At 34.8% G+C, this 17,798-nt stretch overlaps 3 protein-coding genes across 3 annotated transcripts; all 3 read right to left on the minus strand.

The window, feature by feature from the left end:
- Nucleotides 1–1,998: 1,998 nt before the first annotated feature.
- Nucleotides 1,999–3,444, minus strand: LOC144566308 (Photosystem II reaction center PsbP family protein). Its single transcript, XM_078316303.1, has 3 exons — nucleotides 3,089–3,444; nucleotides 2,706–2,852; nucleotides 1,999–2,325 (listed from the first exon to the last, which is right to left on the minus strand). Exons 1-3 carry the CDS (start codon nucleotides 3,392–3,394, stop codon nucleotides 2,074–2,076), a joined length of 705 nt encoding a protein of 234 aa, XP_078172429.1. The 5' UTR covers nucleotides 3,395–3,444; the 3' UTR covers nucleotides 1,999–2,073.
- A 365-nt stretch (nucleotides 3,445–3,809) lies between these two features.
- Nucleotides 3,810–5,738, minus strand: LOC144566305 (RNA polymerase II transcriptional coactivator KIWI-like). Its single transcript, XM_078316301.1, has 4 exons — nucleotides 5,549–5,738; nucleotides 5,340–5,445; nucleotides 5,224–5,246; nucleotides 3,810–4,068 (listed from the first exon to the last, which is right to left on the minus strand). Exons 1-4 carry the CDS (start codon nucleotides 5,681–5,683, stop codon nucleotides 4,006–4,008), a joined length of 327 nt encoding a protein of 108 aa, XP_078172427.1. The 5' UTR covers nucleotides 5,684–5,738; the 3' UTR covers nucleotides 3,810–4,005.
- An 8,014-nt stretch (nucleotides 5,739–13,752) lies between these two features.
- LOC144566435 (zinc transporter 5-like) lies at nucleotides 13,753–17,332 on the minus strand. The gene is made up of 4 exons (XM_078316449.1): nucleotides 16,772–17,332; nucleotides 16,121–16,362; nucleotides 15,230–15,379; nucleotides 13,753–14,103 (listed from the first exon to the last, which is right to left on the minus strand). Exons 1-4 carry the CDS (start codon nucleotides 17,163–17,165, stop codon nucleotides 13,798–13,800), a joined length of 1,092 nt encoding a protein of 363 aa, XP_078172575.1. The 5' UTR covers nucleotides 17,166–17,332; the 3' UTR covers nucleotides 13,753–13,797.
- Nucleotides 17,333–17,798: the final 466 nt, after the last annotated feature.

The raw sequence follows: 17,798 nt of genomic DNA on the forward strand, positions 1-17,798 counted from the left end.
TCACCTAAAAAGCGAGGGACCCACGCAAAGCCCTGTATGGGATGCTCCTTCATCAGATGCGATTGGATGAAATCTTTACCGAATGCCAATTCATCATTGACCACAATCCCCCGATTAAGCACCGCATCAAAATCCCGAATAGGATTATTCAGTAAGACTTTCAGATTAGGAAATTTCAGCGCTTCGCCTAACACTTCCTCACGAACTGATCGATTCGCTGACCTAAGCATGGTGGCCTTACAGTTATAAGATCGATGTCCCAATCGGCGACAACGAAAGCACACAACCAACGTTTCGGCAAAGATTCGCTTGATGGCCTTTATCACCACACTTGAAACAAGAAGGGTTGGAAGAAGAAGACAAACGGCGGATCTGATCGATCTTGGTGTGTACTGCTTGGGTTTTAGAATGAGATAGGTCTGATTGTGTCCAGTGCCTAATATTTTTATTTGTAGCGGGCTTCACAAATTGCCCCGTACGCACAATCTCGGCATGAGATCCTTTAAGAAACTTAGGTGGATGTGATAGAGAAGCACCTTCCTGTGGCGGTATTGGGCCTATGACAGGAAGCGAAGGCTTCTTGAGCGGATCTTGAATGGATGTAACTGGAGATCGCGGCCCGCTAAAGGTGAGAGGCTGAGAGGAACGGGACCCACATGCAGGAAGTGGAGGGAAATCTGAAGGGTGGAAAGTGGATGCCGGATCTCGCGGTGCCTCAGAACTCACAATCGATGGAATCGGTGTTGTAACGAAGGGCCCAGAAGCAGAAGGAAATGGATTACACGTAAGTCCCTGTGAACTGGAGAGGGAAGAATGAAACCCATCCGATGGGATCGCAGAATTTCGAGGCAGCAAGCCTGTGGCCGGAGAAGGATACGAATGGGTGAAGCGATCACCTCCCAACATCTGATTAACGAAGAAAATGAATCGCTGCATCGCAGCCTCAAACTCTGGCACAACAGAAGAGCTTCCCATTGAGAAGGCCCAGGAGGGAAAACGGGCCGTGAGAGAGATAAAACTTGGAAGGAAAGTAAAATCTTGAAAAGTCGAGATGAATCTTGGAATTCCGACCGCCCGAGAGAAAAGAAAGCTCTTCTTTAGCAATGTTTTATTTTCATTTTCGGATATTAAAACGTTTAATTGCTCGTTGCACTCTCCCCGCTTTGAAAGATAATATAAAGAAAGTTATGTTCTATTGTTGAAGGGTTGTTTTTTGAGCTTGCTTATTTGGTTCTGGAATAGTCGTTTTAACTCTAAGCATTGCGTGTTTTGTTTGATGTTATGTTTAAGTGGGAGAAAGTTTAAAACCATTGTTGTGTTTTTTGTAGTTCTTGGAAATTCATTGGAAGTTGATGGCTGAGTTATATCTCAATTACTGGTTTTCTTGTATGTTTGCTGAGTTGTATCTCAGGGATTGATGGCAAACTCTATGAAGATTCGAATAATACTGTGTTGCTTACTATGTTATAATCTCAAAAAATAAAATTAAAGTGCGTTCAGTTGTATTGGATGCACAAGCCTCATGTTGGAATAATAATACTGAGGTTACTGTTATTTTTCTGATCAAGATGAGGGTTGACCATTTCTTTTTTTTTGTTTAATCAGAAGTACCTGCTTTTGTGTCATTTCCGTACACTTAATTATTTGCATCTCAATATTGGTTGAACAGACAAAGTGCGAAGAAAATAATTAATTACAAAATTTCTTATAGTTGACGAGGTTAAGAACACAGCTTCTTTATGCTATTGCTAGCACTGCGTATGAATTAAATTAGTATCACATTGAAGACAATTAAATTGATGTTGCAAGAAACAAATGGAATACGAGGGGCTTTTACGTAGATTAAATTTCAATTTAAGTGTGCTCCGCTCCGTACTAATTCTATGGTACCACCGTACTAGATGAGGACCTGTACAAAGATTGCTAAAAAAACAAATAACAAAAAGCACTAGACGGGGCCTGAGCCCCATATTCCTATCAAAAACAAAACAGATCAAATTTCTCGTTTAATCCCCAAATTTCTCATCATTTAAACTTCTGCAGAAAAAAATTATTTCTTAAAAGTAGTTTTTCCTATAATGCATCAAATGAATGAAGAACTTGTTCTAGCATCATTCTAGTATTCCCTATTAAGGGGTTATCTTGGCTGTCAGAGTAGGCTATGTTCAAAAGATGCAGCTTTTTAGAAGAAACAAATGCAGCTGAGAAAATTCTCTTCATGCCGCCTCTAGTGCTATCTAACATGTACTCTATTTCATATACTGGTATATCACCATGACCCAGTCTCTCTCTAGTTTCTATCAGCTCAACTGACTTGGTGCTCTCCTGCATCATAAAATAAACCTTACAATGTTAATCACTATGTTTTTGGTTAATCTGTTTGGTTTTGTAGGTTAAATAGCCAAATCAGGGGCTCAGTTAAAGCCCTAAGACCCAAATGCCAATTGGGATTTTTTTTCAGTTATTTCTTTTCAATATAATGTTTGTAACAGAGGAATTTTACAGATGAATGACTAATTAGGACATAATTGAGGCTATAATAAATATACAATGTTCTTATTGAGCGCCGAATAACCTTATCATTATTAGTTTGGTACCAGACCTTCTCTGTTAGCAGAAAACTAAAATAATGATCATCAATGTTGCAGAAAATTAAAAAAAATAAATGAAATGAATATAGAGAGTGAAAAAAAAAAAGGTTGGACCTTTTTCCTCTCTGCTTGGAGAAGCTTATCAGCTACGAAATCGGGCGTCCCAAATTCTCTCAAAGAAGATAAGCGGACAGGATTGACCACCACTCCTATATTATTCTTCCCTTCTTCAAACAATGCAGTGGCCCCTGCCTTCTCTACCTTCACCATTTCGACAAAATCAGACCAAATTATAATAAATAGCGAATTTGCTAAAAAAATGCCAACTTTATAAAAAAAAAAAGGCAATAGTCTATATTTTTCAAACTTATGCAAAAGAAACCTGCATTACTGGAGAAATTTGAAAACAGCTAAAATTAAATTTGTTCTCTTGAATTGTTTATAAAAATGTAAATTTAATGGAATTAAAACAAGCGAAATTGAAGAACTAAGAACACCTTAATCCACGAGGGAGGGATCAACAGAGTAAATCCGTCAGCTTGGTTTGTGTACCTCTCCAAGTGATCTCCACCGTCCGATGGAGAAGCAACTGCTGGTGATGGAAAGACCAGGAATGGCAAGAAAGCGAGAATCGACGCTCGACGAGTGATGCCACTAGAGAGATCAGCGACAGTCGGATTGGCTGTGGCGGAGGGTAAGAACACCGACGGTGGTTGGAGCCGCGGTCGTAGGTGAGAATCGAGTTTGGAAACGAAGGCATAGCTGAGACTGGTCACCGCTGGTGAGATAGTGATGAGGGTCATGCTGAGCTGGTTCCTTCCCAACCATTCCCGCCACCCGACACAGAGAAAATACTTGACAGATTTTGGGCTTCTATGGGCCTGTCCAGGTCAATCTAGGCCTGTTTCCTCTTGATTAAATTATTTAATTGAGGCATCTGATCCTAGGGCCAACCTGCTTTTTTAGTACCTCTTATCTAAACAGAAGCACCGTTACTCGCCGCATAATCATACGATGATACGAATATAATCTTTGCGATGAAAGTTTATAAAGTAAGCTAGTTAACTTGTGACATAAATGTAGGAGAATGTTCGACAGTTCAAGGGAAGAAAACACATGGCGGTAATTATAGCTGAAGCAATCAAGATCCCAAAAAAAAATTCCTCTATTACCTAGTGGCTAGTGCAAAAGAAGGATTTCCACAATGGATTGTGTAGATTAAACAAACTTCAGATTTGCTAATTACAAAAAAACAAAGCTGTCATAATAACATAATCTTGGAATGCCCCTTGACAAAATGATGCACTAACATCTATCAGGCACGGGATGGTACACGACGCATGATAATATAACATTGCAAGAAAAAAAAAACATCTCACACAAGCTAACCTAAGAAAAGACTATGATATTAATACTAAGCACCATACTCTTGCACCACGTCGTCAATTTCTTCTATATGGTCCCGCAATATTTTCCACTGCATAATACCAAGAAAAAAAAGCATTAATGATTTAGGGATGTCAAATCATACCTGCCCTGACCAGCAGCAGTACGCATCAACTTGTATTTTGTAAAACTAATTATAAACTATGGTAGTATCTTTTATTGCCTTTTGATGAAAATCAATATATACCTATATTACCCATAAAGAGATAAAATTACTTGACATTACTTGCAAATCCTATCTTACCCCATATATAATGCAATTTGAAGACCATTTGGAAAAATAAAAAAAAAGGTCACTAACATTCAAAACTATTGAAAATCAGTACATAAATGGTTCAATGTGCCCCAGATCTTGGTTTGTGTTATATAAGATGATGTATCATATAGATGATCCAAAATTATATATTTCCAAATTCAAGCTTCAGTTATCACGATTGCCAAGGTTGTCAACTCAAATGTCGATGGATCCAAACCTCACATTTGGTGCTCTCTCGCTATTTAAAAATCAAGAAAAACTATTGAAAATTTGATACTGTTCATACTTTTATTTAAAAGGAAATTTATGTGGTAAACAACATTAGCTTTCCAGGTTGGCGATACCAGGTGCCAATACCATCTGTATTGACCATACCATGTAATAAATACCAGAACCACACCTTTCATGACAGGTCAGTATCTAACATGTTTAATTCTTAGAGCATCATATAAACACCGATTTGTTGTTCATAGATCCCACTTAGACATTAGCAAAAAGATTTACAAAGAACCAAACAGAAAAACCATTATAGCTCGGAATGCCTGATAACAACTCTCAAGGGATTATACAATGTAAATTTGGTAACAATGAACTTAAGCTCACAAAGTAGGGGCGGATCTAAAGCCATGAGGTGCTTAGAAAAATTAATGGCTTAAATTTGTCATTTGGAATTCTTATTTTAAATAACTATGCAAATAGCAAAGTTTAGTTCACCAATGTTGTTTTGAACCAGAGATCACAGTAGCTAGAATAGACATATACTTCGGTAAGCAAAATTAAATCAAAGAAAAGAACAGGTGCACTTGTTGATACAATAAATATTATCATGGAGATTCCTCTATAAAATTGGGATTTAAGACCAAAAATGGATGAGCAAGAAGCAGTTCAAGAAATTAATAATCTCAGAGTCAGGGAGTAATTTTTATGTACCTGATCCATTGAAAGTGATATGCCTGAAAATAGGAAGGAAAAAACAACATCAGACTTTCAGTTTTTTTTTTTCTAATTTTGCAAAGCTGACTTCAATCAACAATTAGAAATAAAACCTTTCTTAGTAGGAAGTTGCTTCCCGTCTTTGACAAAGTACTCTCTGAAATCCACCATGACATTTCCATTCCAATTTCTCACTGTAATCCTCTTGTTCTTCGAAACCTAATAGAAGGAAGCACAAAAACCGAGGGTTAGGGTTTGAGTGGACCAGGAAAGGCTACAGAGTGGAAGTGCACACTTAGGGTTAGGGTTTAAGGAAAGGAACCTCGCAAACGACGATACCATCTGCGGGGTCGTCGGAGGAGGCATCCCCCGCCTGGCGCTTAGGCGGCGGAGCTCCGGCCGAGCCACTGGCATCGTCTCCCCAGTTCCTCTTGTTTCCCTTCTTCCACTTCCACATCTCTCCGGTTGCGTTGGTTCAACCGTTCAAGTGTATTGCAATGGAGGCAATGATACGGTACCAGTAGAATTTTAATTTGAAATTCTAGAATTTAATGACTGGATATGTCCAATTTCTCGAAATGGAGATGAAGAACGGTTAATATCTAATTTAAAATTTTCTTAAATAAAAACTAAAAATTAGAAAAATTATAGAAGTTGGAATATCGGCTCCGAAAACACGAAAATGGAAATTGAGATGTTTGGTAGACTTATTTAACGCGAGTCTTGTTTATGAGCCCTTGTCTTGAAAAGTTATTTTATTGAAGCATTTTTTTAAGAACTTTTTTCGTTTAGATAAAATAAAAGTTAGAAGAGTCAATTAGGGTTTGTGAACTCAAGTCTAAAATCTATTGAATTGTCTTTAAACGACAAATTCAAATCGTTGAAATCAGCCTATCTTATAAGTGATGCGTCTACATGTGAAATTTTTTAACTTTCAAATTAATTTAATATAAAATCAAGCGGTCAAAAAATTAATATCGTATCTAATAAATAAATGAATTATTGTTTAAATGTAATTATTCTCGCACATATATTTAACTCTCTTTTTTACATTTCTAGTTTTTATAAATCATTATAATTCTTAAAGTGCGTCTAATAGTATGGAAGCCTCATATTTTCATTTCCACGTGAGTTTTTAATGATAAAAATAGAAGTCTAAATTAAACACCGGCAATTTTTTAAAAAAAAGAAGTTATTATATATTGTTAGTATATTTTCAGAAAATAAGTTATAAAAATATGCTTGTTGTTCTAAAATTATAAAATTATGCTCCTTTTTAATAAATTATCCCATTTTGTTACTCTTTCATGCTCCATTCTTGGACACTGTCCCTTATTTATTAGTTAAAATTAAAATAGAAAATATAAAGTCCGCGTGCCTACATTGCTGCATTCTTTGACGACAAAGTTCAATAGCTCTTCTTTTTGATAAACCAGATAGCAGCTATCAGGCTATGTAAATGTAAAAATAGAAAAACAACTCAACTACAACTCAATACTTATGATAGCTTTAGCAAAACTCAAGCTATAGCCAGGCTTCCTTCAATGCTCTCTCTGCTACCTGTGTAGGATCCATGCACTTACCCTGGAAAACTTTGTTATTTCGCTCCTTCCAGAGCAGCCAGCAGGCCGAGAAAAAAAGCACACCCCATTTGCTCCTTGGTATATGATGTCTGCAGCATCTGTAAGAGTTAAGTATAGTATGTTGCATTGAACTCCCTCGGCATAGAATATTGGGCTCCCTCTAGGGGCAGATCTGGGGGTATATTATTTGGGGGGAGATAGTAATAAGATCAGGGTAATACATGCCCAAGCACATAAGTTTTGTTTGGACATACATTTAGAAAATAAACTAGATGCCAAAATATGATAGCTTACCATCGTTTATGGACCAGTAGATAGAACCCTTAAAAAGGCATTATGGCATGAATTAGACCAAATTAGGAAACCTTCTATAGACCACTGGATTCTTAATGGCGATTTTAATGTTATTAGACATAGACAGGAAAAGTCGAGAACCAATTTTGACTTGCAAGTCCGTTCCAGATTCAATTCCTTCATTAGTAGACATAGTTTGATTGAACATAAATTAGAACATAGACAATTTACTTGGACTAATGGGAGGCATTATGCCCTATTAGATAGGATTTTTACATCAATAGCTTGGGATTGCACATATGCACATAGTTCTATTCAAGATGCAAATAGTTTTGGATCTGACCACTGTCCTCTGATTCTTCACACTTCCACTACATCACCCCCTTCCACACACTCTTTTAGATTTGATCCCTCCTGGGTAGAACTAGAGGAATTCACTAGGCTGATTATTAAATGGTGGGAAGAGTATCCCCTTAATTATGAGGATATCAGACATAGATGGAATGAGAAATTAAAACATATGCGTAGGAAAATATCGGGGTGGGCTAAAAATCACTATGGCCAGAAAAAAAAGGAAAAAACTCAACTCCTACATTACTTACATCAGTTAGAAGTGATTCAAGAAGATAGACCTTGGACAGATCAGGAAAGGGAGGAATGGTTTATGCATAAGAATAGATTAGATATTATTTACTTAGAGGAGGAAATATATTGGAAACATAGGTCAAAACAAAAATGGCTCAAGGAAGGGGACCTTAACACTAAAATTTTTCATACTGTAGCAACACATAGGAAAAAGTCTAATAGGATCAATTCTTTAGAGATTAATGGCAACAAAAATTACAACAACCAAGACATACAAAAACATATTTTTCAATAATATAGATCAGTTTTAGGGGAGTCTGGTACCAAGTATGGCTTCATAGATTCTGAGTTCTTGGATGTTTCTGAAAAGATCTCCCTAGAAGAAAACATTCTGTTAACACAACCGTTTACCGAGGATGAAATTAAGGATGCCCTGTTTGTATCTGACCCAACAGGTGCTCCTGGACCAGATGGGTTCAATTTTTTATTTTACCAAAATTTTTGGTCTCTAGTTAAAAATGACCTCATAGCAATCTGTAGAGCCTTCTATAACTGTAATTTGGACCTCACCACACTCAATAGATCAATTATCTGCCTTATTCCAAAGGAAGAGGATGCTCATGTCATCAACAAATATAGACCTATTAGCCTAGTAAACTGTGTGTTTAAACTGATTTCTAAGATTCTCACAGGTAGGTTAGAGCAAGTTATGCATAGACTAATTGATGAAAGCCAAGCTGCTTTCCTTAAGGGTAGGTATATATTAGACAATGTATTACTTAGTTAGGAAATTATACATGACTGTGTACAGAGAGCCATACCAGGAGTGGTCATTAAAATCGATTTCGAGAAAGCATATGATACAATCCACTGGACCTATCTACTAGAAGTTTTGAAACAGAGAGGATTTAGTAACACTCAGATCCAGTGGATTTTGGCATGGTTACAAAGTTCACAGTCATGTGTGAATGTGAATGGGGATCTTACTCACTACTTTTATTGTAAGCGAGGGGTACGACAGGGAGACCCGTTATCCCCTTTCTTGTTTATTTTGGCAACCGACACTCTTAGTAGGATTTTTTCTAAAGGTAGACAGTCAAACATTATACATGGCTTAGGACCTCATGTGCATAATGGGTTTGCTATAACAAACTGTCATTATGCGGACGATACAATAATATTTTTAGAAGCAGATGCAGATAATGTCGAAAATGCATAGTGGGGGATGATCGCATTTGAGGCAATATCAGGCATCAAAATGAATTTGCAAAAACCAGAATTGTTCACCATTAATACTGATCAAGGTCCAAATTTAGCTTCCAGCTTTAGGTGTAGATTAGCTAAATTTCCTATTAAATATTCAGGATTGCCACTACAAGATTCAAGACTTAGACAAAAAGACTGGGATTTCCTCATTGCCAAATTTGAAAAAAAAACTGCAAGGGTGGAAGGGGAATTTACTTTCTATAGGAAGGAGGATAACTCTACTCAATTCCATTTTGTCATCCATTCCATTGTATGCTCTTTCCATATATCGAATCCCTAATATAGTACTAGCTAAGATAGATAGAATTCGTAGGAATTTTTTGTGGCAAGGTTCTAATACAAAGAAAAAATATTCTCTTGTTGGTTGACATAAAGCTTGTATAGCTAAAGAATTTAGGGGCTTAGGTATACTAGATCTTAATCTTATGAACACTGCATTGCTCTTGAAGTGGTGGTGGAAATACCATGACCGCTCCTACACACACTTATGGAAGAAGCTTATTACATACCAGTACTATACTCACCACCACATTCCACCTTCCCAGTTCTGGAAGGAAGTGATTAAAATTGAGTCTACAGGACATAGTAGTGTGGTTTATACACCAGGAAGTCAATCTGACTTGAAATTCTGGTTATATATTTGGTACAATAATAGCACACTGGCTACACAATATCTTGAACTGTTTGACATATGTTCTAATTCTAACAACCTCTTAAAAGAGGTTATCCAATCACAGGGGGGAGAGTGTCTCTTTTAAGAGACAATTTGATGCCATTATGCATAAAGAATGGGGGGATATCCTCCACTTCATCAGTTCCATGTAGTTTACTCATGCTTCTGACAAATTAGCTTGGAAATGGGAAATGTCTGGAGTTTTTTCGGTTAAATCCCTATATAGATTTCTTAACTTTGGTGGGGTGAAAGTTTCTCATGCCTTACTGTGGTGGCAAATACCAGTGCCGCATAAAATCAAAGTGTTCATGTGGTTGATGACCAAAAACAAAATCTTGACTAAAATTAATCTTAGGAAAAGAGTTTGGAAAGGTCCAGTCCAATGTCAGTTTTGCCACGAGTTAGAATCTACTAACCATTTATTTTTACTTTGTCCATTTACGCAACAAATTTGGTTTTGGATGGGTTTAAGCCAACAATATTATAAAACTTGGCGTACTGTCACAAATATAGTACATTTTGCTTGTTCATTACCAAAAAATTTACAGATGGCATTTTTATTAGTTTTTAGTGCACTTAGCTGGACTATTTAGAAATTACTGAATGAGCTGTGTTTTCAACATCATACTTCTAAGACATTTCGATCCATCATTCTAATGATTATTGCCTTGACTAATTACTGGACAGATCTAGTGAAACATCAAGCAAGGGACGTGATTCCAGTCTGGCTGCCCGAGACCATTGAGGAGATACCCCTCCGCATTTGGGACCCAGAGGATACACAGTTGGTGTTGTATCGGTCACCAGAGGAAGAGGAAGAGACGGATCAATCTACATAGAGTTGATCTTGGATCCAACTATCTTATTAGATTATATTTTTCTGTTCTGACTATATCGTTTGGATGATGTGATGTTTCTTTTGTTAGTCAGAAACTAATACACTGATATCTAGTGATATATAGGGTTATTAGGGATGATGCATCGGGTTGTTTTTTGTTTTAGATATCATGACTCTGGTTTTTGTGTTTGTAATGGTTCGAGTTTCTTAAATGAAACATACATTAGCCTTTTATCCAAAAAATACAGTGTTAACCCTGTAGTATTCTTCATTTTGATAGAATAAAGGAAAAATAGAGGAAAGTACAATTTGGAAAATATTTCTATTTTGTACTGTTGTAAAAAGTAAAAAAAGTAGAATCGTGTAAGAGTTAAAAAGGCATCGATAAAAATTAAATTTCATCTCTAAAAAAGGTCAATTTTTATATTCAACCACTTCTATAAAAGGGTTCGAAGCATGTCTGAATGCCTTTGGACTGAATCATGACTAACGTTTATCTGGACCGTTTGATATTGATTGTAATGTTAATTAACCTTCTCTGTTAGACAAATGATGCAAATAATCTTTCTTATCTTCCCTCCTACCCCGTCTAATTTCCAGTCTGAGCCCAAACCCCTACTTAGTAGCGCACTAAAAAGGACTTTTACAAAGTAAATTTCTCATATTGTACATCAAATTAAGAACAATCTCATTAGTGTTATATTAATTTCTCTATTAAGTGGTCTGGCTAATAGATGCGAATGTTTTTCATTTATTGATGTACATACTGATAGCCACTATCAGTTTTTCAAAAAGAATAATAATAATATATGTGAATGTTTGAGAACTTTTAGGCTCTTAATGTCAACAAAATTAAGTTATAAAACTCTTAGTGTTATCAATTGACCGTTTCAGTTCTTAATTGCACACTAAATATAATCTATTCATTTAGTATATGATGAACATACCAGATTATGAATAAATGAGTATAAATATGTCATATCTCTATTTATTAGAAGTTACACACAAATATTTCCATCTTAAAATTTTGTACATCAAGTTGAAGTTCAAACATCATGGTTGCATATTTTGCATCAAGTATATCTATATTTGTAAAAATTATATTATTCAAGATCCTAAAGATTATATTTGATCTTAACATGCATAGAGACTTACAATCAGAAGACGAGGAAAATTGAATAAAAGAAGAGTGAGTCTATGGTACTATGCATATCACAGGTTGTTACCGTGCTACGGCTCTATATTCGAGTTTTCAAATCCTAACGGTCGATCCGAACCATTCATCTTGTTCTCCATATTAATGTGTTTGGAGACCAAATTTTACATTTTTTGAAATTTTTTTACTATTTTTTTAGATATTTAGAAAATCACTTGATCTGAAAATTCTGGACCATCCAAAAACAGTGATTTTCAATAAATCTAAAAAAATAGTAAAAAAATTTCAAAAAATGTAAAATTTGGTCTTCAAACATATATTAATATAGAGAACAAGATGAACGGTTCGGATCGACTGTTAGAATTTGAAAACTCGAATATAGAGCCGTAGCACGGTGCCAAATCGTAATATGCATAGTACCATAATTTTCTTAATCTTTTATGGTGTGTCGTGCTTTCTAAGTTGAAGAGCTTGTGTTTGAAAATTCATATCCTCTGAGGTAACAAAATATTTATGTTTGGATTAATGCCGTCCGGCATGAATATGGACCAATCCGGTCCGAAAGAAACACACAGAGTCACTTTAATAATTGTGAGAATTTTGATTGGATGATCCAGATCCAAACGTGTTGTACGAATTTTGGGTTTGGAGGCTCGGGCAGAGAGAAGAGGAATAAATAAATTATATTCTCCTTTTACTTATATTTCCTTGAATTAACGATTCGATTTGGGAAGAAAGATAAGAGAAAAGTTTTGGAGTCTGGACTGTTGGACATGATGTCTAGTCCAAAGATTTTTGTAGGTTTCGAGCCCCTACAGAATAGAGAATTGACTCTGGTGAAAAAAAAAAAACCAACTTGTAAAAATAGAAAATTAAATTATGAAAATTTAAACTCAATTCTACTTTTCAAATTTTACAATTCTGTTTTTTTTTTTTATTTCTATTTAACACAATTTTATCATGTTCGGCTGAAATAGAAGCTCTGTTCTGATCAATTTCCCTTCTCATCTATAGCATGAACAACATGTTCAATGAATATAGTACACGGGAGTAATTACCAACTTTTGGGCCTGAAAAGGCCCAACCTACTTAAATAGTGCAATAAACCAGTGTTGAAAAAAGTCCGTTTAGACCGATTAATCGTCTGATTAGTCGTTAGCGGTGATCAAACCATTATAGATTTTTCTGATTAATCGACCGATTATTTCTAATTATTCCCGATTAATAACTTGACGACATCCTATCCGTCCGACGGACCACATTCCGTTATTTACAACACTGCAATAAACGGAATGAGTCGGATAGGGTTGGTGATTGGGTCCAATGGTACCTTAATTAGGCCTTAGATTAGAAATGGTGCTAACTGTGATTTTTTGTTTTTGTTTTTATTTTTTTAAATAACAGTGCCATCAAGTCCACCGATTTCATTCAAAATGAAACCAACGATAACTAAATAAGTCTAGTATGCAGGTGCGTTTGGATGAAACAAATAATAGTTCAAAATAGCAGTTATTTCTGAGTTCGAAATAGCAGCTAACCCGACATTTCTAAGGAATAGTAGAATAGCAGCTAACCCGAGCTATTCCTTTGTTGAGAATAGTGTTTTTTTTTTCACCCAAACGTGTTGAGAATAGCTAGCAGCTATTCCTGTGTCACCCAAACGTACCATATAAATGGCCTCTTTTTGTCGTTGGTCTTAATTACAGAGTTATTAATATCTTTGTAACGTTTTATCGAGAAAATTTACTGAGATACTGACAGTTAGGTTGTCTTGCCAAAATGAATAACTAAATGATAAAAAAAGAAGAAGAAGAACAAATAGCATCTGAGTGCGATTTTTTTTAGGGTTATATGAATGCGAATTCTTAGGAAAGAGAGAAACACTCTAAGAATTAGTTTTATATTATTCATCTCTTGTATTTCCCTAAAAATGTCTAATTAAAAAGAAATACGCTTTTTTAAATTAAATTTCAATCATGTTTTCAATTAGATAATTTATAAAGGACCCGCATATTGTACCTGAAGGATAGCATGTTATGATTAATATTTATACTTTCAGCAGCAGAAAATAAATTTGTAAAGGGATATATGAAACAATTGTTAATTGAAATAATGTTTTTGTAAAGGCATGTTAATTTTTCTAAAACTCTGCTCTGTTATATATATAATCAAAATTTCAAGCCCATTTAGCAAGCATAGACATTAGACCCGCCCCTATAAGTAAAAAAATATTCATCAACAGCATTAACATCACGCGGCTTTGCACGCGCGGATTCGTGAAGTCCTCGGCAAGAAGATCAACAAGGGACATGTATACTAAAATCCCCGCAGATACGGAGTCAAGAAGTCCTTCAACAATCAATGCAGTTTGGCTGTTCTCATGGTAGCTTGATGCTATGCCAATACCTAGAACGATTCCCACTGGAGTAGTCAGCGAAAAGAAAATCGACATTGTCACGACTGATTTCAAACGAAATTTTGCCTGTAGTTGGAGCAATGGAGATTTGTGTTATTCAATTGCGTTTTTAGAACTAAATAATATTAGAGTGAGGCTATGGTACTATGCATACTTGCATAGCATATATTTGATAGTACTACGAATCAATATCTCAATTTTAAAATCCAAACAGTCGATCTAAATCATTTAATACTATTTTTATATGAAAATATATGTGTAAATCAAGTTTACATTTTTTTTTTACATTTTTTAACTATTTTTAAATAGGTAGAAAATTACTTAATCTACATTTTTTTTTTTACCTATATAAAAATAGTAAAAAACAACAACTTAACAGCCAATGCCAAGCTTTTTTTTTAATATAGAAAAATAATTCAAGAAAATGTAAAATTTAGTAAACAAGTGTATTTTTGTATGAAGATCATGTTAAATTGTTCAAATTGATTGTTTGAACTTTGAAAACAAATATATAATTCATAGTACATACCAATCTATATATGCTTATATAACTAATTACCATTATTATGGCCAATTAAGCATATTTACCTTATATGTACATCACTCTTGCAGTCTTGCTTATATAACTAATTACCATTATCATTGTTTTCAATATGATGATAATAATTAAAGTGTTTTATGTGAAAATATTTAATCTATGGCATGTCATATTTGGTTTGAACTGCAAAAAAAAAAATTAATAATAATAATAATAATAATAATGGAATATTGTATGAGGAGGGATCAAGTTACAACAATTTTTTAGTTACAACAAATTACAACAAGCATTTTCTACATTTTCAAACTCCAAATCGTCGATTCAAACCGTTAGATGTGATCTCTACAATAAAATGTGCTTGGAGACCAAATTTTACATTTTTTGAAATTTTTTTACTATTTATTAAGATGGGTACAAAATTCAATGGTTTGAATTTGACTAGTTTTTGTACCCATCTTAATAAATAGTAAAAAAATTTCAAAAAATGTAAAATTTGGTCTCCAAGCACATTTTATTGTAGAGATCACATCTAACGGTTTGAATCGACGATTTGGAGTTTGAAAATGTAGAAAATACTTGTTGTAACTTGTTGTAACTCAAAAATTGTTGTAACTTGATCCCTCCTCATATTGTATATAGTCAATCAAAATTTACCTGAGCAATGCAGGATCCAAGACCAAGACCTTCAAAGAACTGGTGCAGAGTCAAGGCAGCAAAAAGGGGCCTAATAGTGGATGGACTCAGTGATGCACCCAATGATATTCCAATTATGACTGAATGAATAATAATTCCCAACTCCAATACCTTTGTCAAAGAAATTAAGAAAAAACTATTTAGTTGAGTCCCTCAAAATTTGTCTAATATTTAATATTTTAGTATGTTCTCTGTAATTTCTAGTTTTTACTTTTGATGAATTTGACGTAATTTCTCACAATTATCCAATTTAATTTGATTGATATATTTATATTAATTTCTACCTATTAGTAAAGGAGTAATACTTTACATTGTAGAGTGCATCTATTCCTTTTAGTGTGAAAAGTAAAACAATGATGTCAATAACAAACTGAAGACTACTAACTACGAAAGTTAAAACATGTCATCAATTTAAAAGAAAATCATGCCACTAAATATTTTACATTCTTTAATTTTTTTATTACCAGTAGAGATTTGAATTATATTCTAAAATCTTAAATTATAGCCATGTGATAAATCAACTACAAATATCTAATTTAAGTACAAACAAGAAAACTTCCAATGAACCTTAAAAATTAAAATCATCGAATGATTTTTAAGAAAGAACAAAAAATTCATGGAAATTAGAATAGCTAGAATAATAAAATTTAAGAATAGCAAATGAGAATAGAAAATAAATAGTGATTTTTATAATAGTATAAAAATGGTGTTAATCGGATTAGTAAAAATATTGTTTGAATTGTATATTTGAAATAGTGAATAGCTGTAACCGATAAAGAATAGTATGTGAGGCCAATACCATTGCACTACAACATTCTTAGAATGAAGATCGATTAAATTTTATCTAATTACCTTTGATATAACACGATTACGAATGAGTTGACTATCCCCGTCATCACTAGCTGTAGCATTAACCACCATGGAAGCACCATGAGCATGCTCGTGTGAAGCGTGAGGATGTATGCGCAGATTCTCAGAATGCTCTCGCTTTGCCCCGACACTTGCCTCCTCCAAATCGTTCACTGCAGCTGCTGTATTTGTAAAATGTCGTCTGCTGAAATATCCAGTTGCAACTGTGTCGATCATTAGTGTACCTGTCACAGATGTGTTATATTATAAATTTACTATTGATTAAAACCTGTCATCGGTTGTACTTTTACCAATCGAAGGTGCACAAACGATGCGATACCAATTTATGGATCTTAAGACACATTCCGAGTAGAAGCACTTGTTAACGCATGACCAGTACCAAACAAGGTCCTATAAAATTATACTGAACTTTACTGGTACGTTACAGTTCAGTACCAGTCATTGGGTCTAAGGACCAGATTAATTGTGCATTCCATAACTATACACTATTGATGACAATTTAAGCACAATATCACATATCCACCCAATTCAGACTTGAAATGTTTTACATAGAGACATATTGAATTTGAAAACATATTCCTTTGTCAATTGTCATTATATATATCATTTGAGCACAAAAAATAAACAGCGTACCCACAGCAGCAACCATGGCTCCAAACCCGGCAAATGGAAAATCCTGCCATGGAGAGTCGGGAAGGCAAGGTGATGTCAGCTTGTCGAAAGCATTGGGAAGAATATGGATGAAGGCAGTAGCAAGGATTACACCAGCAGCGAACGCCTTTATTAAGAAGAAGTAGTCTTTCTCCGGACTAATAACTGGAAACCACCGACCGAGTGCAGGGATACAGCAGCCAATCGCACTGGCCAACAGAATAGTAAAGATGGCGGCGGCGTGCAACTTGTGTGCCTCCGTCTTATTTCTTCCGGAATCATCTCCCGAGCAATCACAACCGGCCGAGTACGCTGTCAACGGGAGAAGACACAATGTGACTAGGAGAAATATCACACTTGAGTTAAATGTTGTCATTGCCTATGTATCCTCTATTCTTATTCTCTGTTGAGAACAGATGAGAAGAGAGATTTATAGGAAGGAGGGAACAGGTGTTTTGTTGAAGAGAGGTTTCGGTGCTCTGACAGCTTGTACGGAAATTTATTTGGGTTTGTGCTCTTTATTTTGTGGCCAATGCTTTCTGATTCCAATTGGTTTATTTGTTTACAAGATCTCTTTAATTTATTTGTGGAGCATATATATAGCCCTTAAGCAGTCGAAGATAACGAAATTAAGGTCAACTTCCCCAATTTTGATTTTAAAAAAAAGAAGTGTACGAAAAACTAATGAAAGAAACAGAGGATGTTGACATGATTACTTCTTGTATTGTATTTTTGTATTTCTTTTTACGCCAAGTGTCAGATCATTAAAATCTACAGCCTAACGAATTTAGATGGATACCATGATCTGAATTAAGAAACACGATTTTTTTGTTTTTCAACAAAGTCAAATTTGCAGTTGAGATTCAAATGTCGACATTATGTCTCCATAACTGCCATGTCAATATTTATATTGAGTAATATTTATACTGAGTAGACAATATATTTTTTCAACGTCATATTGAATACTTCATAATTCTTAGATTTTGACAAATGGTATATGTGTTTAGAG

Source organism: Carex rostrata, chromosome 15 (genome assembly GCF_964058835.1).
Source record: "Carex rostrata chromosome 15, lpCarRost1.2, whole genome shotgun sequence".
NCBI classification, from domain to species: domain Eukaryota; kingdom Viridiplantae; phylum Streptophyta; class Magnoliopsida; order Poales; family Cyperaceae; genus Carex; species Carex rostrata.

Bases quoted from the DNA above. Each gene is read 5' to 3' on its own strand.
- LOC144566308 (XM_078316303.1), bottom strand. From the start codon at position 3,394: ATGACCCTCATCACTATCTCACCAGCGGTGACCAGTCTCAGCTATGCC. The intron at 2,853-3,088 runs GTGTTCTTAGTT...GAAATGGTGAAG, and splicing joins TCCCTCCCTCGTGGATTAAG to GTAGAGAAGGCAGGGGCCAC. The intron at 2,326-2,705 runs GTCCAACCTTTT...TTTATGATGCAG, and splicing joins TCCAAGCAGAGAGGAAAAAG to GAGAGCACCAAGTCAGTTGA.
- LOC144566305 (XM_078316301.1), bottom strand. From the start codon at position 5,683: ATGTGGAAGTGGAAGAAGGGAAACAAGAGGAACTGGGGAGACGATGCC. The intron at 5,247-5,339 runs GTTTTATTTCTA...TCCTATTTTCAG, and splicing joins GCAACTTCCTACTAAGAAAG to GCATATCACTTTCAATGGAT. The intron at 4,069-5,223 runs GTACATAAAAAT...GGTATTATGCAG, and splicing joins TATCACTTTCAATGGATCAG to TGGAAAATATTGCGGGACCA.
- LOC144566435 (XM_078316449.1), bottom strand. From the start codon at position 17,165: ATGACAACATTTAACTCAAGTGTGATATTTCTCCTAGTCACATTGTGT. The intron at 16,363-16,771 runs GTACGCTGTTTA...CATCTGTGACAG, and splicing joins AGCCATGGTTGCTGCTGTGG to GTACACTAATGATCGACACA. The intron at 15,380-16,120 runs GTAATTAGATAA...TCTTTGACAAAG, and splicing joins GTAATCGTGTTATATCAAAG to GTATTGGAGTTGGGAATTAT.